Source organism: Heliconius melpomene, chromosome 19, assembly GCF_056956725.1.
Source record: "Heliconius melpomene rosina isolate 202511_hmr_F chromosome 19, ASM5695672v1, whole genome shotgun sequence".
In the NCBI taxonomy this organism is placed as follows: Eukaryota; Metazoa; Arthropoda; class Insecta; order Lepidoptera; family Nymphalidae; genus Heliconius; species Heliconius melpomene.
This window is the reverse complement of record NC_140407.1, coordinates 208,083-230,332: the sequence shown is the minus strand read 5'-3', so window position 1 is coordinate 230,332 and position 22,250 is coordinate 208,083. Positions and strand designations below refer to the sequence as shown.

Here is a 22,250-nt window from a genome sequence, read left to right as displayed (position 1 = left end):
AACATTGGATTCCCTCTGTCTTCCTAGGTTGTAAGGGGAACATACATATATAATGTGTTTGTTTATCACCTATCTTAGATATCCAATATTCAAAAAGTAATGAACTAAACAAATAACTCAGTGACGAGGTATTTCAATAAAATTTAAATAATCTATAGATAAGTGAAAGTTTTCCGTAATGGAGTCGGTTCGAGGGACCTCGTGTGTTCATCACATATTCACCACATCTGCTACTTATCACAGTTTGTCCGACAGCTCGTTGGCGGAGAGTACACAATAGTTGCATTTCAATCAAGTCTGCATTATATAATGAATTCTTTCTCTTGCTTCTTCATTATGAATTTGCTAATAAGTGTTGGTACAATCCAAAATTATATAAATAAAATTTAGCGATACTTTACTTGATATGCCTTTATTCAACATGAGAACATTTCTACAGTTCAAGAAAATCTAATACAAATACAAGTATTTTAAAAGGATATGAGTACATACTTTACATTCTCCACTCACCAACTCTTCACTCTCGCACTTCTATCATACTTAGAAGTATATAATATAAAAACTAATAACAATTTGAATACAAGAATAAACAAGAAGATTTTGGCTTTCAGGCCAAGTTTAGTTAAAATGTAACCTAAGTATGTGCCTATTTATTTTTCCTTTAGCTTCACTCTGTACAGCAAACACCCCCAACACCCCCCCAATTGTCGAAACATTGCGTGTTAATTGGAGGAACTAAAGGCCTCGCTTTGTCTTCTTACTAGAGTCTCAAATCTTTTTCGAACGCATACTGCTTATTGATTTTCTAAGCTAGTCGTAAAGTTCATACCTCTCTTTGATAACTTCCCTTATTATTATATTATTGAAATAAAAATAAATAAATAAGTAAGCGCGCTGACTTTAATCCATAACCGCTATAGTGAGCTGCCGCGACCTGTTGGTCTCGAAGCGGTCCATGGTCTTGATGTCCATGATGGCCACTACGGAAATGGCGAGCACCAGCAGCATCACTGACGTTACCATTATTCCGGACCTGGAATGGAAACATATTGGTATTACTCGCAGCAACTTTACAAGTCTAAACTCTTATATCGCGCAGGTAAAATTCGTATAACTTTGGGAATTAATTCGTAAACATATAACGTTAATATATATGTGTATGGTGCAATTCAGTGTTACATTTAGTCTACCAGACTGGTTGATAGAAGAAACAAATATGAAGAGCAAATAAAAATAATAGTAATAGTAAGTAGTTTTGTAAAGAGTTGAACATACCTTAAAGAGGCATTTGTTGTCATGACAGCGAGCGAAGCAAGCAAGACTTCAAGAGGAGTATATAATATATTGCATAATGAACTAATAAGCTTTGATGTATCAGATTTCATTCCTGCATATGTCAAGCAATTCTCGTTTCGACAAGAATTTTTCCAAAGAAATTTTTGTATTGGCCCTTCCAAAAGTTCAAACCCATAAATTTAGCTAAAGTGAAAGTATCGTTAGATATAGATATTCCCTTTTATGGTATACAGATAACAAGCAGACTGATGCGTGAATATTAAACATAAATGAAATATACGGGTTTCTTAAAACGATTGACAATGTTACCAAATTACGTCAGTTATTTATTGACTTGAATGAAATAAAAATATGGTTTTTATATTTTGTTCTCAACGGTCGTGGCGCAGTGCAACGTCATGCAACTGTAACTCAATGGTTGCGGGTCTAGTAAATACTCTACTCTACTCTACTCTAGTCTACTCTACTCTAGTCTACTCTACTCTAGTAACATAGGTCAATACGGAATATCTGAGGCGTAAAATGGGAAACCAAGTATCTCGACGGAAAAAGCTGTTTTCTTATAATAAATATCATAGAGATGTTTATCTTACCAAATCGGTATCGAAGTGAAGGAGATGCAGTCAAAAGCATCTGCAAATTGTTCAGTGCTTTCCATGAAGGCTTGCATCTGTAATGAGGTTACCGTAGTAAACATGTCTGTCAACGAAGCTCAGTGACGAGTTCCGCAACTAAACAGGCAATGTCTCGAAAATTGAGCGACAAATGTACGGATATATATTACAACTAGCAAGAAGTGAGATATTAGATTTTCATGAATTGTTAAGAGAATAATTTAATGTTACCCGTATATTAGGCCAAGTAAGCGTTGCTTCATCACTCGAGTAAACAAGGGGTAAGGAACAGTGGTAGGCTTTCCCCAGCACAGCGGAGGGCGCGTCTGGTGACGGAGGTGCCTGCAGGTTCAGGCCTTCGCTGTCGTAGCCCAGTTTAATTTCAACGCCGAGGGCCGTCCACCAACCTCCAGATTGTTTGAATGAGAATTCTAAACTTATCTAGTGGTTAGACAGATTTATGATAAGGAAAAAAAGTAAGTTAAGTCAATATTTTTATGTATGTATCCCACATAGCAAAGTAGATAGAGGAAACACTTCTGTTCGCCACTTTCCGCCGAATTCTGCAAGCATTGCGTGTTGAGTGGCGAAACTCAATGCCGCGCTTCAATTCGTTACCAGAAAGAGGAAATGAAAATATTAAATATTTCTCTGGTAACGAGGAAAAGCCCAACGTTGAGTTCCGCCACTCAACTCACAATGCCTCCAGAATTTAGCGAGAAATGTGGAACGGAAGTGTTCCGTCTGTCTACCCTGCAGATGTGGCAGAATTCTCCTCGAGACTTCAGCTGAAAGTGGAACGGACCTTTCTTAATGAGACCGGAGTATCTTAACACTAGGTCCTCAGATTCTTTATGCCTAACCTGCTATGTGCGGGATACAGCGTGAAGCTATAGATACACATATTTAAAAAATATTTTGCCATTGTAACTAAAAATAATTAATTTAGAAACATTTCTATATAATATACTAGCGGCCCGCTCGTGGTTTCACCCGCGTGAACTATGTTATTATTAATTTCCGTCTCCATGACTACGTCCTAGTGACGTCTATGCAAAATTTGAGACTCCTAGCATTTGTGGTAACGAAGTTTCATACAAACTTTCGACCCCAAAAACAATCCCTTAGAAGTCGGATATTGCAAATTCTCGTCTTAGCGAGCACCTACGTCCTATAAGTAACTCCTATGTAAAATTTGAGATTCCTAGCACTTGTAGTTTCTGAGATTTCGTGATGAGTGAGTGACCTTTCGATTTTATATATATAGATAAGCAAACGGTGGTAAATGATTGAAATTATTAGCTTTTTACTTAAAAAAAAAATTATAAAAAGTAAAAAAAAATGGTGTAATAAAGAACCATCACCTTATCCCTAGTATTGTCACCATCAGCAAACTGTATTACCAGTATGGTGTAGAGTCGTGTCGCCTTCACAGTGGCGAGGCCGACCGGCGTGTCCAGGGTCACTGACGTGCCGTTTGCCCATCTGAGCACTGGCCATCCTGAAGAGTACATGAGGACTCCTTTGCCGGAGGAAACTGAAATGGACATCATAAATGAGGGTTTATAAATATGTAATAATGCTGTAAACTCATCGTTTGTGGGTTATATCCCCATTCGGGGGACTGAATTATTTTCCTTTTCAAGATAAAGCAAGATAAAGTTTGGGGTTAAGATTCTCCTCCCATTGCGCAATGTCTCGAATTTTTATTAAATTATTTTTCTCAAATCTGTATATTAAATTTTCTCTATCTACTCATATCCGGGATATATCGACATATTTCAACTGCTCACAATTAAACCTCGATTTCCAAATAAAATGATCTGACAGAAGTAATGTAGACTGTTACCAGTAGCATTGTAAACAGGATATCTGTTAGTCGTCCGCAGTGACTCCTCCGTGGCGGGCGTGGCGGGCGTGGCGGGCGTGGCGGGCGTGGTGGTCCCGTCGTCTGCCTGTCGCCGGACTCGGACCCACTCGTCTTCGAACTCTTGCACGCGGTTCTGTGATACTGAGGTGCCTGTCGTCAGTAATATTGTACAAACTAGCAATAATTTCATACAAAAATAACGAGGAGCGGAGTACTTCAAACTTTTGTATTCTTAGTACAGCTAAAGCTGTACTAAAGCTATAAGCTGTGTAAAGTTGTACAGCGTAAACGCTGTATCCGGCATAGCATAGCAAGATAGGTAAAGGGGACAGTGTTTACACACATTTTTGTTTGTACCCCACTTTCCCAATTCCCCAATTTTTCGGGGTATTGCGTATTGAGTGGCCGAACTCAAGGCCGACACCAGAGCAAAGAAATGAAAATATTAAATATTTCATTTCCTCGAGGGGTGATCGAACTCTTGTGCCCCTACGCCACGATTAGCCTCATCCTCATAATCATACATCCTCATACATCCTCGGTTGTAACTCATGGCTGGACATTTAACAAATACTGATGTAAAAGCTGGGAATATATATTTATGTTATAGAATAGTAATTACCTAAAATGCCCAAAACACGTCCATTTCCATATATGTCCTGTAGTCGTGCAAACGTCTCGGTCATTTGAGCGTCGCGCTCCGACCACGGCCCTTGGAGAGTCAGTACCTGAAATTTTATTATTTAAGTTATTTATGAAGAGTTATGGAGGCCGTCACCGTACCTACTGGGCTCTCGATATGACATAGTTTGTTAATTTTTTTATGTTTTTCGCATTGGCTCCTTCGCCTTTTGAATCATTGAATCTAATTATGTTTAATCACATTCTATAGATATCACTGCCACTCACGTTATCAAACACCTTATTTCATCAAGTACGCTTAAATATTTATAAAAATAAATTATTTCTTTCGTAATAAATATTGAAATACGTTTTACAGTTTAGTTTTACAGCAAATCTAACAGTATTCTGAATTACCGATTGCCTAATTTCATCAATTTTAAAAAAATTATAAAAAAAACTATATTCTAACTATATCGAGATAATATAAAGAAAGAACAATCGCCTTATAAAAAAATATAGCAACAATTATCTGACCTGCGTTTCATTGCTGACATAATCAGGATGTACGTCAAGGAAGTCCTGAGGAAGGACCAGCGTCGTCTGACCCTCAAGCTGTTTCCTTAAACGAGGAAAACTAGCACTCGAGAGAGGCACCGAATTCTGGTTGTTAAAGACGACTATAGCAGCCGCCGTCTCATATATCTTCGTCAAGTCATCCTGGTCTAACGACATTAACGCCGGTCGCCGGTACTTCTCGAGATATTTTGGTCCGAAAAAAAGAAACGGACCTTCTAAATTAGCCTGACAATACTGACATATTGATAGACAGAGGAGTGTCAGTAAGTTCATGTTTATATGTAAGTTCATGTTAGTCGGGGGCGAGCCGCGGAATGAGATTTCGTATAGGGAGTATTGATTTGTTGCCGCGCATGCGCTTTTTAAGCTATTAACAATTATTTTAAGGTTGATTTTGGTTGGGATATCTAAAAATATGAAAGCAGTTTTGAATCATCATATTTTAAATTGACACCTTGTTTTTAGAATTCAATTTCATATAAGACTTTTTGATGACAAGATTGCAAAGATAACCCAATGTCAAAGATAACGTTTCACTTTTAGCCGACATTAAGGCAAGTCTGTTGAGTGGCAAGAGTCAGGACTCAACGCCGCGCAAAGTCTTAACAGAGCAATAGAATTAAATAAACTCTCACTCTCCCGAGTGCACATCGAGCAGCGTTAGCTTACCGTTAGCTTGGCGTCAGCTTGGCGTCAGCTTGGCGTTAGCTTACAATTCTTTGTTTCATTGTCATTAATCTTGAAATCGTTTTTTTGTACCATTTTTTATTTATAAAAAAAATAATTATTTTGTAATATATAATATGTACATATGTAGGTACTATACGTGGTTGGAATTATTATAAAAAAATAACATTTATTAAATTTCCTTAAATTTAAATTCTCAGCTAAGAAGTGCCTAACATACTAAAATATGTGATGGGTGACTGACCGTGTGGTCTCACATATAAATTCAAATTCAAAATATTCTTTATTCAAATAGACTATTATAAGCACTTTTGAATAATCGAATGAACATATAAACAAAAAGCTACCACCGGTTCGGAAGGCAAGAAACTCAACAGATGCTCTTTTCAAAGTCAATGGTAAAAACTAAAGGGTCTAAAATAAAACAACATTTAACAACACATATTATACCAAATAAATTATTTATACTTATATTTGTATATACAATTATAAAATAATGAAATGTACAATGTAGATGAATGTCAACAAGCTGACGCTGTGCCTCAGGGCGGGAGCGGCACTCGGAGAGAAGAAGAACGACTTCTCTGTAAACACAAAATTAAAATAGAATTAATAACTATTAGCATATTTCGATATTTTTATATTTATAACTATATTTTATTTTAAGACAAATTTTAATTTAGTTTAGTTTTATAAAAATAAGGAAATGAAAATAATTTGAATATTATAATAATTTTGCGAATAATTTTGAGCAATGCCTCGATGCATACTTTTTTATACTTATAAACATTTTTTCTAATTATTTATTTTACTTACGATAACATTAATATGAATAAAAAAGACAAATAAGCACTAACTCTTAGTTTCATTAGGATCTGTAACGCTGCACTGTCTGTACGACAGCGTGCGCTTCCGCTTCGTGTTGATGTATCCCGGGATGTAGATGGAGGGCGAGTCCAGGCGCCCTGACGCCAGCAACCTGGAGAGATATGATAATACATACTTACGGGTAATCTATACTAATAATATACAGCTGCATAAGAGTTAGTTTGGTTGAACGCGATAATCTCAGGAATTACTATGACTGGCCTTCAACTACTAGCACGAAGCAGGAACAAAGGTATACACTCTAATTTAGTTGAAATATGGAAAATCAAGACAACAAATTAGTAGAGGTGAGTGATTAGTGTAAACTGTGTCACAGCTGCCAGCATCTTTGCCCCTTAAGACATAGTGTCTGACAAACGTGAAAATACTCATCAATTACATATTATTATGTTGACACTAGCAACCGCCAGCGGCTTCGCCCGCTTGAACTACTCGATTATTTATTCAATTAGGTACTTACCATATAAGCGTAATTTTAAAATGCGACCAACATTACTATTTAAGATCGGTTCAGTATTTTTTTGTAAATACACATATGAACGTTTTTTTTTAGAGCGCTTTGCAATATGGTAACAAATTATAGTTTTTTACTTTCACCATATGTTAAAAAAGAATATACCTAAGTACCAATTTGAATTATTCAAGCCTTTACAATTGCGTAAACAGGCTGAAAGATAACTGAATGACAGAATAACTGGCTTTGATAGGGATTCATTCCTAATAGAGCCCTATTACGAAAATTCACGTAAAAATGATAAGAGCCCTGTATATTACTTGTATAGAATATGAAATACATTATACACTTAATGGATGTTATAACTTATATCCCCAAAAACACGCTCCCTGGAGACAAATTTTGAAAAAATCTCGTTTTAAAATACATGGAACAATGCCGTCTAGGGTAGCACGTAGATCGTAAAAAAAATTATGCAATATTTCGTGATGAGTAAGTGAGTGACCTTTCTATTTTACATATATCTAGATAATAAATAATAAGCAAAAATAAAGCGATATAACAAAAGGTTTAAATAAATTACTGAAAAAGAAAAAGAAAAAAACAATTAGATTATATAATTACTATAACTATAATTACTTTCGAAGTTTTCGACTTTTATATCTAAGGATTGTATGTAAGATAAATGTGATAATTTTTCAGATTCCAGTTTTATTAATCTGTCTTTCATATCTTCATATTGCTTAGAAATAACATCCATAGATTTTATGATATCGCTATTTGGGCTCTGAATCAGTGGCGCACTAAGGGGGGGGGGGGGGGGGGGGGCGGGGGCGGTCCGCGCCTCGTGTCCTGGGTGGCCTCCAAATGGTGCAAATTCCCTTGATGAAATCCTAAATAAACTTTTGAAAAAACGCATAGTATCTACTTAAGAGGAAGCTTAAGGTTGAAGGGGGCCTCCAATAAACAAATAAGTACAAGGATTAGTGCAGCCTGTACCGGTAGTTTACATTATATTAATTAAAATTACTTTTATCTTTCTAATGTCCATTTAGTTTGCATGTGGTGGAACCACAGTTCGTAGTTTTTTACTTCAAGTTCCTAGGGCCTTCAGACCGACGTCATTTTATAAAAGTTTGCGTACTCACTAACCTGAAAGTGGGGCCCTTCCAGAAGTAGCGCAAAATAAAAATACATCTCTGTCTGGGAGCTTGAGCCATCAGATCGGTTTGGGTGCTTAAAAGGGGTCTTAAAATAGTCCAAAAATAATATATATAAAATTATAGCGTACTTTTTCAAAGTGGTTTTGGAAGTCAAATGGCAGTTGGAAAATAGCAAATTGGGTCCCACTCAACTCAAATTGACTACTTATTGACCAGACGGTGTCATATGGGCAAAGTAACTAACTGTAAAATAATTCCAGGTGATAGCCTGACGGCCCAACATCGTCTTCTTCTGGACTTTAACGTCACCCCGAAGAGAAAAAAGTAGCCGAATGGACCGATGTAGACTGACTTCCTAGCAGAGGTGACGGCTGATATAATAAAGGATACCTTTTATTTTATACGGCAGTGAATGCTGGCCAGCACTATCTCGGCACATTCAGGAGCTTCACGTCACGGAAATGAAGATGCTAAGGTGGATGTACGACGTAACACGGTATGACCGCAATCGTAACACATTCATTCGAGGTAGTCTTGGAGTCCGTGACGTAGCGGATAAACTCCAAGAGCATTACCTGTGGTAGTTTGGCCACGTTACGCGGATGCAACTGCCATGCTATATCAGCCCCTGGAGTTAGACCTATCGAACGCCGAAAGAAGCGCTGGTTGGATGTTGTGATGCAGGACATGAGAGCCGATGGACTCACCATCGAGGCACTTAAGACTGTGCAAAATTAAGTAGGTTGAGTAGGAAGGCAGTAGAAGGCAGTTTGTCCCAATTTTAAACAATCTTTAGGACGTATGGCAAGAGTAAAGCCTACGTAAAGGATTTGGTTATAATAATATTTTTACATTTTTCTCAAAAACATATTTAAATACGAGCGTTTTTACTGTAATGTAGGTGAGCGTGTACCTTAAATTGGCGCTATCTTTGAAAGGGCCTCACTTTCAAGTTAGTAAGTACGCATACACTCTTACCTACTTATTAGACTATTAATCTTCAAAATTTCAGCTCTACTAAAATGACGTAGGTCTGGGGGCCCTGGGATCTCAATCTATTTTATTTCCTACGCGGAACTAATATTATTATAGCGTGTGAACTAGCTCATGATTATAAATTATTATCTATATTGGAACTAAGCTTATGAATTGAATATGATCAGGTTTTACATCTAGAGCTGCTCTGCCTCCACCTGTACCTATCTATCAAATGGTAGTAATCTATATATATAAAAGGACTTGTCCTCACTGACTGAGGTAAGATGCACGCACAGCCGTAACCGCTGTGCGTAGAAACGTGAAATTTGGACAGATGTTTACTTTCGTAATCTGGGCATCCACTAAGAAGGGATTTTGAAAAATTTTAACCCTAAAGGGGTGAAATAGCGGTTGAAAGTTTGTATGGGAAAAAAATTTAATCGGCACCGATTTTTATAAAATTTGAAATTTAGATTTTTAAAAGTATTTAATTGGACACGTGTATCATCGTTTTCTAGAATTCTCCCCCTAAGGGTGTAAATAAGGGTTTGAAAGTTTATATGGAAAAATTCTTAAATCGCCACCGATTTTTATAAAATTTGATGTTTAGACTCTTAAAAATATTTAATTGAACATGTGTTTCATGGTTTTCTAGAATTCACCTCCTAAGGGTGCAAATAAGGTGTTGAAAGTTTGTATGGAAAAATCTTTAAATCGCCACCGATTTTTATAAAATTTGAAATTTAGACTCTTAGAAATATTTCATTGACATGTTCCGTGAGTTATTAGAATTCACCCCTAAATACGCAAGCGAAGCTGCGCGAGTCCCCTAGTAGAGAATATCAGTGCTCGTACCATTATTATTTTGGTTTTGATACAAATACCTCTATTCTTCCATACGTTATTTAGACGGATCATAGCTTCTTTTGTTATCCCAATTCGTCTTTTTATCTCGAGGACACGAGGATTTTTTTGCTAAATTCTATTACATGTACTTTTGTTATTTAGTATTTTATTTATTTATTTTCAAGATGTAAAGTAAATAAGTATACACACTAATTTGTACATGAAAATAAATTGTGATATATAAAATTTTTTTAGACCGGGGGGGGGGGGGGGCGTTGCTTGGGGGGCCTCATTCAACGACACCGCCTCGGGCCTCCGACGGGGTTAGTCCGCCACTGCTCTGAATATCTTTAATACTTTGTTGTACAGTATTCTGTTGATTCTTCAAGATTTCAAAAGATTTTCCCATTTGTAGCGTAAGGGCTACTATTTGTACCTCATCGTCATGTTGGCGCTTGCGGTGTTCATTGTCAGTGTCCGTAATGAAGCTTTGATTCGTACCATACTTAGGTATATTAAGCTTGTCTCTAGAATTAGGAGAAGCCTCCTTGGGTGGTACTTTAGTTAGGACGTGAGACGCTTCTGTTTAATTATTCATTGACATGCAACGTACGTTTGCGACTCACAACAACACAACTGTATATTCATTTATTAATTTATTGTTTTAGTTTTTAAAGCACAAATTCACTTCACTATAGCTTCAAAACCACTTTAAACTCATTATGTCAGCTTTTCAACAATTTGGCTTCCAATCCAGTAAGAGTACGACTCGACTACTATCTGACCTAACCGACTACGTTAATGCAAGCTTAGATAAGAAAAAACATATTCTAATGGTATTCATAGACTATAGTAAAGCCTTCGACATCCTGCAACATAATATTTTGATAGAAAAATTAGAAAATACAGGCATTAGAGGACCCTTGCTGAGATGGTGTGAAAACTACTTAACAAATCGAGCATACGTGGTTAAAATAGGTACCGAATACAGCGAAAAAGTGGATGTTACTGAAGGCACAGCTCAAGGTTCGGTATTAGGCCGCCTTCACTACCTGGCATATGTAAATGACTTGCAGCATGTAATAGGTAACAGTCAACTGTTCCAATATGCGGATGACACTTGCCTCGTGGCAGCAGACACAGACATTACGACAGCTGTGGAAAACCTTCAATGCGACTTTAATTTGCTCTGTAAATGGTCACACGACATAGGTCTATTAATAAACCCACAAAAAACAAAACTGTTGCATATATGCTCAAGTCACAACAGATTTTTGGGCGAGTACGAAATTATATCTCACGACCACGATTGTATGCATCGTAATAGTATGACCTGTAACTGTAAGGCCCTTGATCAAGTTGAAGAGCATTTATATCTAGGGCTTATTATAGGTAATAGATTTAATTGGGATTGGGAACACATTGAATATATATGCCATAAACTACGGCTTATCACAGCAAAACTATATTTAGCGAAAAACAAACTTCACTTCAAAAATAAATTACAATTATATTCAGCTTTAATGGATAGTATAATTTCATATGGGCTTAGTAGCTACGGTCGAACATTCAGAACTCATCTCAACAAAATCTATAATATTCAATTAAAAACACTTAAAATGATTGCACCATCGTCAGTAAGACAAAAATTCTACCACAATGAACATAAACTTTTCCAGTATTTGCAGTGTAAAGTACTACCAGTACAAGATAAAGTTAAACATATTTTACTTAAAGAAAATTTCTTTTATCACAAAAGAAACTTCAAAGAACACAAAATATTAACGAGATCAATTTCAAATAATACAATAGAAACAACTGGAGCAAACAATTTTTATGGTAAAAGGACAACAAACTATATAATACCAAGACTGATCAATGAAATACCGAAAACCCTCAAAGATAAAATTACTATACATAATATAAATTACAAAATAAAAGATTTTTTCTTATTAAAGTAAAACAATATAAAATAAATATTTAAGAAATGAAATAAAAAAAAATTAAAAAAATTATAATATATATATATATTTTAGTAATTAATTTTAATGTACTTTGTTATAAATAAATAAATAAATAAATAAATGTAGGAAAATATTCCTCAGTTGTAATAAATAATTATTTTTAAACCTCAGAGACAAAAAGTTGATATGGCACCAGTTTAACCGCCGGGGCAAAGATAAAATAATAATATATCATTCATAATATACATAATTATTTTTTGAGTGGTTATCGAGTCAATAACGATCACGTTTAAAGTTAGGAGCGGAATATCTTAACACTACACCCTACCTAGTGAAGTCCAGCTCGAGCGTGTTGGCGTCGGGCCCGGTGAAGTGCAGCAGCACCTGCAGGCAGGCGCCGTGGTGCAGCACGCGCGTGCGCCGCGAGTCCACGCCCACCATCCACGCGGGCACGCCCATCACCCTTCGTACATCCGTCAGGAACTGGCCCCTGTTTCAATGTTAACCGACAATATTGTTATTTAAATAATGTGTAAAAACTTACGTAGCGAGGTTTGAACCGCCTTATTTATATACATATGTTTTCTAAATAACTATTTTTCATTTCTAAATGTTGAAATACATTACAAATGGTAAAAATGAGGTAATTAAAGCAACAATATAATATAGTATACTAGCGCGATGGTCGTGGGTTGGTCGTGGTCGTGGTCGTGGTCGTGTCCCGGCGGGTACTGCTATGTAAATGTGCGCGGCTCTACTTTATTAATAAAAACTTCTTCTAATAGGATTATATTTATTTTCTTATTGCCGGTATCACGATGACGCGTAAGAATCTTAGCTGGCAGAGACAAGAGAAATTACAGAGTTGCCTTACAGAATATACAGAATGAAGTACTTAAAATAAAATCGCCAATTCTAACAGCTAACTAAATAATATAATTATACTTAGTGTTAAGACACTTCCTTTTCCCATTTTCAATACATTAAAATAATAATAAGTAGCATACTCACAACACAAATCTCGGTGGCTTCATGATATTAACAAACTTGACGATATCCTTATCAGGCAGTATATTAGCGCAGGCCAGTCGATCACTGCCGCCGTCCGCCGTGAACACGACCAGCGCGCGTCCCAACGCGGATATCGAACCCGCACCCTCTAGTGGTAGGTTACTGTCTACGAAAACTTGGCGTTTGCCGCCGAGAGCTGTGAATAAAGTTATCTATATATATAAAAGGACTTGTCCTCACTGACTGAGGTAAGACGCACGCACAGCCGTAACCGCTGTGCGTAGAAACGTGAAATTTGGACAAAAGTTTACTTTCGTAATCTGGACATCCACTAAGGAAATTTTGAAAAATTTTAACCCTAAAGGGGTGAAATAGGGGTTCAAAGTTTGTATGGAAAAAAATCTAAATCGGCACCGATTTTTATAAAATTTGAAATATAGATTTTTAAAAGTATTTAATTGAACACGTGTTTCATCGTTTTCTAGAATTCTCCCCCTAAGGGTGCAAATAAGGGATTGGAAGTTTGTATAGAAAAATTGTTAAATCGCCACCGATTTTTATAAAATTTGATATTTAGACTCTTAAAAATATTTAATCGAACAGATGTTTCATGGGTTATTAGAATTCACCCTTAAATACGCAAGCGAAGCTGCGCGCGTCCGCTAGTCATTTATATGTTTTAGCAAGACAAAGGTTCTGGTATTTGAATTTTAAGGTGTTAAATCATCGTAAATCTACCACAAAATCACTTATTTTATTATTTGATGTTCTCTGCAGTATACACGTGTATTTAAACGTAAGTTACTTATGGTTCCGAGTCTGGAGGTGAGGTCGCCCACGTCGCAGCGCAACGGGTTGTCCGCGCCGCACTCTTGGCTGTACAGCTCATGCTGGAAATTCAAAACGGAAATACCAAATATTACAAGAAAAGCGCCCAATGGTTGTGGGTTCGATCCCCACTTGAGAAAATTAAATATTTATTTAAATTTATATTTTCATTTCTTCGCTCTGGTGTCGAGGCAAAGCACGGCGTTGTGTTGCATGCAATGCCTCCAGAAGAAAGGAAGGGTGCGTTTTAACACTAGGTTCCATCTGCCTACTCTGCTGTGTCGGGATACAGCGTGAAGCTGATTTTATTTATTTACAAGAAAAAAATCGGAAACGATCTCACTTCCGTTCCCCACTTTCCACGGAATTGTGAAGGCACTACGTAATTTGACCGCTTAGTCAAATTAAACGCCGCAACGGAACGGAGTGATATTTAAAAATAATATATATTTTCACAAAGACGACCATCATCAATCGATGACCATCAGTAGTATAAGCGTGTGCGTACGTTGAGCGGGTCCGCGAGCTGCGTGAAGTGCGGGTTCCAGCGGTAGCCGGCCGCCACGCAGCGCACGCCGGCCGCGCGCACCGCCGCGTCCACGCCCACCGGGTTCACGAACACTTCCCAGCGATGCTCGCGTGTCTGTGAGGAAGTGCCGACGTCAGGAATAGACACCAATCCGGTTAAAAAGTTTTATTTATAAAATAGAAAAAATCATATCTAATATTTTATCAGTGGGTTATTTTTTAGTTAAAACTAAATAAAAAAGTTCGTCACAATGTTGCAAGTTACATGAATGGCGGCGAGTCGCACCACGTGTCGTCCTTGATAGATATTTATTTCTGCTTACGTATATGTAAATAAATATACATGTGCGTCTTTATTTATATATATTTGTGTAAAACATCTCACCAAATTCCGATCTCTTTCTCCAGGATGTCGCAAATTAACTTCAATGATGGTGTCACTGTAACTCCCGTCGTTATGTATGAGCTGCGTCATCCGGACGTATCCGTGAGCGAACCCGCCCGGGTGGTGGAAGGAGGCGATGGCGCGGAGCTCTCGCGCCTCTGAGGGGCTGTACCCTCGCTGTACGGTGGAGCACGCCCAGCGACGGTCGCGGGCCTTGAACGAATTTTATTTAGCTAACAATAAAAATACACTAAGATTTGAATTGACTTGTCTTAAAAATGTTGATGTTTTAGTGAATTAAATTAAAAAACACAATATTTTTAAAATTGAATAAAAAATATATAGTAGGTATACCTAAAAATTATACGGAGGACGCATCGGAAAAAAAAAGGGAGGACTACTAAGGAATCTAGAAAACATCAGTTTTTTATCATATTAAGTAATTCTATTAATAATTCATTTTAATAGAACGTCACAAAAGGCATTACATAAAGATAAATTTCCTTTAGAAAAAATACTGAATTACCTTCCTATGTATAGCGACAGATCTCCCCAAAATACTGTACGGTCCAAACAAAGACAGTTGCGTCTCGTTGAAGGAGGTCTCGAGGCTCTTCTTGTCGTCCAGTAGGCCGTACTTGTCTCCTAGAGCGCCTAGTTCGTATTGATCTGCTGTTCCTGGAAGATTAGATATAGATAACTAGCTATGTACTTAGACTAGAGAGAGCGGCGCTAGGTTGCGCCATACAAAATTTTAGTCCAATTAGGCTAAAATTGCTAATTAATATTTTATTTACCTGTTTATTATACAATGTACATGTGTAGTAGTGGAGGTAGACCAACGCCAAAATTGAACGAAAGACATGATTGTGTTTGAAGGATTTAATTTTTTTTTTTAATTCAGAGTCGTTTTGTCTAAAAAATGTATTTCAATAAAGCCATACCAGTAGCAGTGGGTGGACTAAAAGACTTATCAACTTGGAACGGATTGAAGGTGTCGTATATGGTGGTCTTCTCGCAGGGAAACTCCAGTTCTTTTTCTATAGGAGTCTGTGAATTACAAGTGTTTTTATTTAATAAAAAATTCGTGTAAATGATAAATTGAGGTCATCGTGGCGCAATGGCACAAGCGTGAGACAGTAAGCGCGACTATTGTGCCTCCAGAATTCGGCAGAAAGTGGGGAACGGAGTGTCTTAACACTAGGTTCCTTCTGCCTACCCTGCCGTCTGCGGGATACAGCGTGAAGCTGATTTACTGTCTTGACACTGTGTTTTCGGCCTACATTAAAAAGCAACAACCTACCATATGAACTTTATAATTATGTATGTCACTGTCAAATCCTTCCAACGTAACTTGAACATTGGTTATATCGTATTCCGACTGCTGCGTTAGTTCCAGCTTGCCTCTCAGTCCTACAGAGTGCCCGTTACCAAACCAATCTTGCACGACCGCCTTGCGCCGGTGCAGGCCGTTTACGCTGGAAACATTACACACGTAGCAGGGTAGGAACACATAAATATCAATAGGAAGCGAAAAAATATTTTTTAAGTAAACAATAATAGTAATTTAAAATTATTTACATAGAGCAAGCCATCCTCTCCCCCCTCGCCACCGGCCCGTGGTCGTCATACACCACTAGCGACCTCCGCAGTATGGAGCGGCCGCCGCTCAGCGCCACCCACGAGTCCGTGAAGAGGCGCCGCGTGAGGCTCGCGCTGTCCGTCTTGCGACCCGCCACCGCCAGCGACCCGTGTCTGGTAAACAATGTTTTAACATACAAATTACGTCGCAAACATGTAACATTTGAATGATTAGATGGCATTTAGAATCCAATAATGCTCCAGACATTGCCACAAATCAAACTTCAGAGACATCGTGAGTGTTGAGTGATTGAAAATGACATCATTCCCCGAATGGGACTCGAACTCACATTCATCGTATTTATAGTCTTAAATCTGATATTTCCCAACACACTCAGCCTATACCTGGCAGTGAGATCCCCCAACACGCATAAGCCCTCCAGGCCGGGCTGACAATGATCGCCAGGAGTCAGCACAGCCCCGGGGTGCTGGGTCAGTACGGCGCCGGCGCTGAGGCAGCGCGCCGTCCAGTTGTAGTAGTCAGCACCGGGCGCGTGCGCGTGCAGCGCCCAGCGGTGCTCCCGCGTGTTGTTGATGCTAGCGCCGTCCGCGTGAACCTGAACATATGGACATGCAACCAATAGAAACATACTAGCTTATTTAATTTTCCCATACGATATTTTCTAGCTTCGTAATACTTCTGCAAAAATATAAAGAAGCACTAACCATACTCTCAATAATAATAGTAGTGTCTTCCCAAGGCCTCTCCTGCGCCTGTCTGAACACCACCCTGCCCACTAGGGGGTACCGGAACACCACCTCCGCTGAGCTCATCTGGGTCTGATATTCGGTACCAAACTCGTATTGCAAGATGGTGGCGCATAGCTCGTGTTTTGGTTCTCTTCTGTCGAATGTAGGGAAATGTTTTGTTAGAATTTGAAGTAAAACAATAACTAATAAGCAGCTTCAAGCTTAGCGACATTGACAAGTGACATCCAGTGTTGAGTGTGGTGACGCTACGCTAACCGCTTCCGATTTCTAACATAGTAATAATTTCTAGTAATTAGTAATAGTGACTACAAATAGCGCATTTCAAATTTATTTTTTGTCATTTTGTTTATTAAATTTTGGGGTTGTCAGTGCGAATAATTTAGTTAGAAAAATTTAAGAAATCAATAAAAAATGTATATTAAGCATTTTTTTTAGCTTCGCGCTGAATCCCGCACCTAGCAGAGTAGGCAGGGTTCCCCAATATCCACAGAATTCTGCATTGCGTGTTGAGTGGCGGAATTCAACGCCACGCTTTGCCTCGTTACCAGAGCGGTAAATCACCTCGAGTGGGAAAATTTTAACATTTTACACATCACTCATAAAAAAACCATATTTGTAACAAAAATTAAAAAAAAGAAACGCCTGATAGAAAATAATTGCAAAACATACTAATAGTGCACTAGCTGAAAAAAAATAATTATTAGACGATATTAAATATTATTCAGAAAATTAGGCGTTAACGGCTAAGGCAAAGCTTAACTGTAGGTTTCCTCTACAAACCCCTGGTATATGCGAGTTACCTCTACTGCATACTAACCGAGTCAACACAACGCTTCTATGCACCACACTCTGTTGGCCCCCCAACGGTAGGAACACGTCCCAGTACACCCCACTCAGCTCGTTAGCGAGTCCTGGCAGTAAATATTTGTGGTTTAGGTACTCGGTACGTCCCTTGTACTTTCCGAGGAGGTCTCCCACTGGGTACTGGTCTTGAGTTCCCATACCTGAATTTAAATATTATGTATTCAAATATTTAATTTAATTATATTTTGTTTATTTTGCAATGGAATGGACCGACATTTCATTTCTTCTTCTTTCAATTTGTCCAAAAGAAGTAAGAAATATTAAAAGATTTTCTTGATATACAATAGACTATTACTAATTATAGTTATTTAAGCGTAACATGGCTTATGCATTATTTATATTTAATTTCTTTAGCTACTTAACAGGGTAGGACAGAAGGAACCTGGGAACCTCGCTGTAAAGATCTATTAAGACACTTCCGTTTTCCACTTTTCGCCGAACGCTCGAGGGATTGCATGTTGAGTGGCGGAACTCAACGCGACGATTGTGGGTTTGATTCCCAAACGTTTACAGTTGCACCCTGCGCCACAATGGTCTTTTTAAAATAATGATATGTTCGTTATAATTATATTTCCGAGTATTTTACTAAACACAAAGTGATTATTTAATTAATGACAATTTGCTAAATCACTATAACGTCAGCTTTTAACAATAGTCATGTTCAATAATAATGAGGCAACTCGGAGCATTACATAACGACGACACGGCGACAGTTGCTAACTAACATCCGGATTCCAGACTCGCGCGCCGAGTACGTGTGCGCGTGCGCGTGCGCGTGCGCTGCTATAAACAATGCGACTTGGATGTACTCCAGATTCAGGTACATCAATACTTAATAACTCGAATTACAACCATTAAATATATATTATAAATTTCGATATAAGCTTTATTTATTTTTTTACGAGTAGGTAGGTATATTAGACGAAATTTGAGATTACAAAAATACAATGCTGAAAAATAACATTATCCCAAAATCTCTTATAGATATAGTTTGAAAAACACTAAATATACATAGATTATGAAAACATGACCAAAAAAGCTCATCCTTTTTATAGATTACTTTGATAAATAGAATTTGAAAGGTGAATGAATCAACATAGCTCTTATTTCATCTTTGATATGATTGGCATGATATAGTAGTTACTTGGAAAAAAGATAAAAATATAAACAATATGTTTTACCTGCTGGCGGAACATTCTTTAAATCTACTTCAGTAGGGTTATAAAGATTGCCTGTCGTGTTACATATGCTCTTATACAGGCTCGCATCTAATAACTTCGGAGGCAGCTCCCTGATGCTGTACTGGAGCATGGAGCCCACAAAGCGGAGGTTGGACTCGTAGTCGAGGTTAGATGCACTTAGTGTGAAGTTAGCCCAAGTTGGATCATAAGGGGTCTTCTGAGTGAACTCCACTGTTCCTTTGATGCCATCCATGTTTATAATTGCCCTAGATATTTTTTGTAATATTATTAGATCTCAGAATAATGAATAGATATTATATCTTAGAAACTACTTAGGAAATATGCTTTGCATGAACGTCCAACTGGTCTACGAAGAGGGACTGCCCATGTATTACGGAATATCAACAAAAGATACTTACTTAGTGCTTTTCGTCAGTATGGGTCTCAACTTGGCACACGCCAAGAAGGTGTCAGGTTGTCTTGCGTCAAATATTACCACGTAAAGATTACGCTTCGTTGTTTCCATGTCACTTCTAAGAATATTAATCACTTCGTCCTTGTATAATCTTCTTGTCTTCATTTGATTCGCGTCTGTTGCAATTTTTAATAAACCAAATTTACTGTCCAAATCTCCCACACTCATACCATCTCCACTGTTGTCAGGGTCGAATACAAGCTGGAGTACATTGCAGTTGTCTTCGTGACTTGCTTTGTCTGAATCGAATATGTCTGTCACGAACAATTTCCACTTGTGCTCTGTGTAACCGACGTGGTTTTTGAATACCTTCGCATGATAAAGGTCAGCTTCGATAAAAGAATCTTCAAAATCACCATTGTACAACCACCTAAAGTTTAACGAACCTGCGATAGGTGCTGTAAATCTGGCCATGGCGAAATTTTCATGGGATTTGTCGATGGTAAAAATGGACGCACATATGACTCTGTCACGTTCAGCAGTCTCCAGGACTATACTCTTGCCCCACAGTCCCATAAGGCCAGTTAAACTATTTTTGCTCTCAAATTCAGCACGATCCTTACCAGGTACTATTAAATAACCTAATTCTTCTGTGAGATCAATAAGCTCCTTCCCAAGACTTCTTTCAGAGCATCGTTCGTTGGACAAATCTCTATAGTCCACTGCGTACTCGTGTACAGTCCATCGCCATACTCCATCTGGATACTGTAGCGTTGGTTTCAAGTTGGTTCGTAAACTAATGAAGGATTCGTTTTTTTGTGAGAATTCAATTTCTCCATGTAGCCCATGCTGAGATATGTACGCTCGGAGCACAAGAGTATTTACATCTAAAATAAAAATATATGTTATTGTCAAGGACAATATGCGGGGCACCGTAGCGCGGTACAGTTGGGGAGGGAGGGAGGAGAGGATTTCTCGAAATTCTTATGGGAACGGAAAGAACTAATTTTAAGTCCTCGCAAGCAACCGAAGTTGCGAGTGACGACATGTGTATAGTTGCTGGTCATTTATATTAGTTAATTTAAAAAATACAATTAAAACAAATTATACTTAGGACCTTGTTTATTTGGAATCAAAGTAACCGGATGTTTGTCTTGTTTGGTACTTTTACTTTCAATACTATACTTAAGTAATTTTTTACTTCATTGTTTTGTAAGTGCATACAAATTATTGAATATTAACTTAAATTTCCTTTATTTTTGTTAATTGTTATATTGTACTGCAAGGTCGTCAATAGAAACTAATTACCTACAAATCATTGCTCAAATAAGTGCCAATATAAGAAGTAATGTAATAATAAGAAGTAATAATCATAAACGGTAAACTTTATGTATTAAATATTAAATACAATGTAAAAGAACTATTTATAATACTTAATACCTACTTCTTGAACAATATAATGCAATATGACAAACGGAACTTAAAACTCAAAATACCACCAAAATCATGGTGAAACTCTAAAGTTAGCGCTTCAATAACAACCTTCAACTGCGAGTATATAAAAACTATAACTTTCCAACATACCCGTTATTAATAACACTAAAACAACTAGACAAAACAACTTAGGTATACGATAAATTATACACATTGTTAATATTTCACATTGTTGTTACTATAGATGTACACGCGTACTGTCCGCTTTACGGCCGTACTACTGGAACTGGAAGTGAAAGGCGAAGGCTGTGAGTAACTCGAGTGAGACAGGTAGTCGCTGTGTCACCAGTTACGACAACAGCGGGAACTGTACGAAACACGCACCAATAATATCGGATCTCTCGGTATATTGAGTGACGTCTTCTGATCTACTGAGGAGGTGTTTTGTAAATATTGCGTACTAGCTTTACCTGCAACTTCGCCCGCTGCAATTGGCCGAATGGAAAAAACTAACAGTGGAATTTACCCTCGGAAGCTCTAATGTTTATGTGACCTTTTTGGACCTATATTAGGTCCACAATAGCCTGTGGTCTTTCTCAGTATATAAACTATCCAACTCAAAAATCATTAAGTTTGAAAGAAATGTTTTTCAGTTCTGACCAGTAGTTCCTGTGAGTAGCTAGGGGTTTAACATAACATCTTTTTTTGCTTTATAGTAGGACAAATGATTGTCGTTCCAGGTCCACAATGTGTGTCCAGGATTTACATAATTGAAGCCTAAGCGTGTGCTAAGCCTAGCCTAAGTGTTGTTGGATAACATAATGTTATAAGATTTCTTATTCAAGGTGGACGTGAGTCGTTGAATAAGTACAGAACCTAGTTGCGAAAAAATATATTAAAATATAAGTTTTACCTCAAAAATACGACACTTGATTGATTCGGGCAAAACATAAAGTTAAGACATGTGTGATTAAAATTTAAAAAATTGAAGCGAGATGAGGAATATGTTTCTGAAAAAAGTGAAAGATGTATGAACGTGTAAATCTGAAAATGCTGCGGCAGTCAAAGTAATTATTAATTTCAACTAATATTAAAACATGTTTTCTAGAAAAGTACAGAACGGGGGTCTTAACACTAGGTTCCCTCCGCCTACCCTGCTATATGCGAGATACAATGTGGAAATGTGTTATAATTGGGCAGAGTGTGGAGGACAACGTTTTACAATTATGTTTCCAGTAGTGAGTTACATGTAGCTACTAGGATCCGCCAAATGCTGTGCACAGCGGCGGGTG

At 37.7% G+C, this 22,250-nt stretch overlaps 2 protein-coding genes across 3 annotated transcripts; both read right to left on the bottom strand.

Moving 5' to 3' along the window:
* Positions 1–393: 393 nt before the first annotated feature.
* Positions 394–5,311, bottom strand: VhaAC45RP (VhaAC45-related protein). 2 transcript variants are annotated; one of them, XM_085202736.1, is made up of 7 exons: positions 4,939–5,311; positions 4,403–4,508; positions 3,760–3,930; positions 3,275–3,447; positions 2,142–2,351; positions 1,890–1,966; positions 394–1,033 (listed from the first exon to the last, which is right to left on the bottom strand). In XM_085202736.1, the coding sequence occupies exons 1-7, from the start codon at positions 5,269–5,271 to the stop codon at positions 901–903; spliced, it is 1,203 nt and encodes a 400-aa protein (XP_085058862.1). In that variant the 5' UTR covers positions 5,272–5,311; the 3' UTR covers positions 394–900. The 2 variants fall into 2 exon arrangements, with proteins under 2 accessions (XP_085058862.1, XP_085058863.1); XM_085202737.1 differs by having other exon boundaries at positions 3,760–3,921.
* A 786-nt stretch (positions 5,312–6,097) lies between these two features.
* On the bottom strand, positions 6,098–21,266 carry Rsod (superoxide dismutase family protein Rsod). Its single transcript, XM_085203007.1, has 17 exons — positions 21,109–21,266; positions 19,529–20,411; positions 19,110–19,375; positions 17,882–18,068; positions 17,020–17,197; positions 16,699–16,910; positions 16,294–16,467; positions 16,016–16,190; positions 15,657–15,762; positions 15,239–15,390; positions 14,713–14,925; positions 14,308–14,442; positions 13,777–13,861; positions 12,972–13,167; positions 12,289–12,450; positions 6,525–6,646; positions 6,098–6,251 (listed from the first exon to the last, which is right to left on the bottom strand). Exons 1-17 carry the CDS (start codon positions 21,170–21,172, stop codon positions 6,154–6,156), a joined length of 3,408 nt encoding a protein of 1,135 aa, XP_085059133.1. The 5' UTR covers positions 21,173–21,266; the 3' UTR covers positions 6,098–6,153.
* Positions 21,267–22,250: the final 984 nt, after the last annotated feature.

What these genes read in the sequence shown, in the direction of transcription:
- VhaAC45RP (XM_085202736.1), bottom strand. Translation starts at nt 5,271, where the DNA reads ATGAACTTACATATAAACATGAACTTACTGACACTCCTCTGTCTATCA. An exon ending in GTGACAATACTAGGGATAAG is followed by an intron (nt 2,352 to 3,274) that starts GTGATGGTTCTT and finishes TCTAACCACTAG; the next exon opens with ATAAGTTTAGAATTCTCATT. An exon ending in TTCACTTCGATACCGATTTG is followed by an intron (nt 1,034 to 1,889) that starts GTAAGATAAACA and finishes TTTCCATTCCAG; the next exon opens with GTCCGGAATAATGGTAACGT.
- Rsod (XM_085203007.1), bottom strand. Translation starts at nt 21,172, where the DNA reads ATGTGTATAATTTATCGTATACCTAAGTTGTTTTGTCTAGTTGTTTTA. An exon ending in ATAATTATAAAGTTCATATG is followed by an intron (nt 15,763 to 16,015) that starts GTAGGTTGTTGC and finishes TGTAATTCACAG; the next exon opens with ACTCCTATAGAAAAAGAACT. An exon ending in CTCCAGACTCGGAACCATAA is followed by an intron (nt 13,168 to 13,776) that starts GTAACTTACGTT and finishes CTTTATTCACAG; the next exon opens with CTCTCGGCGGCAAACGCCAA.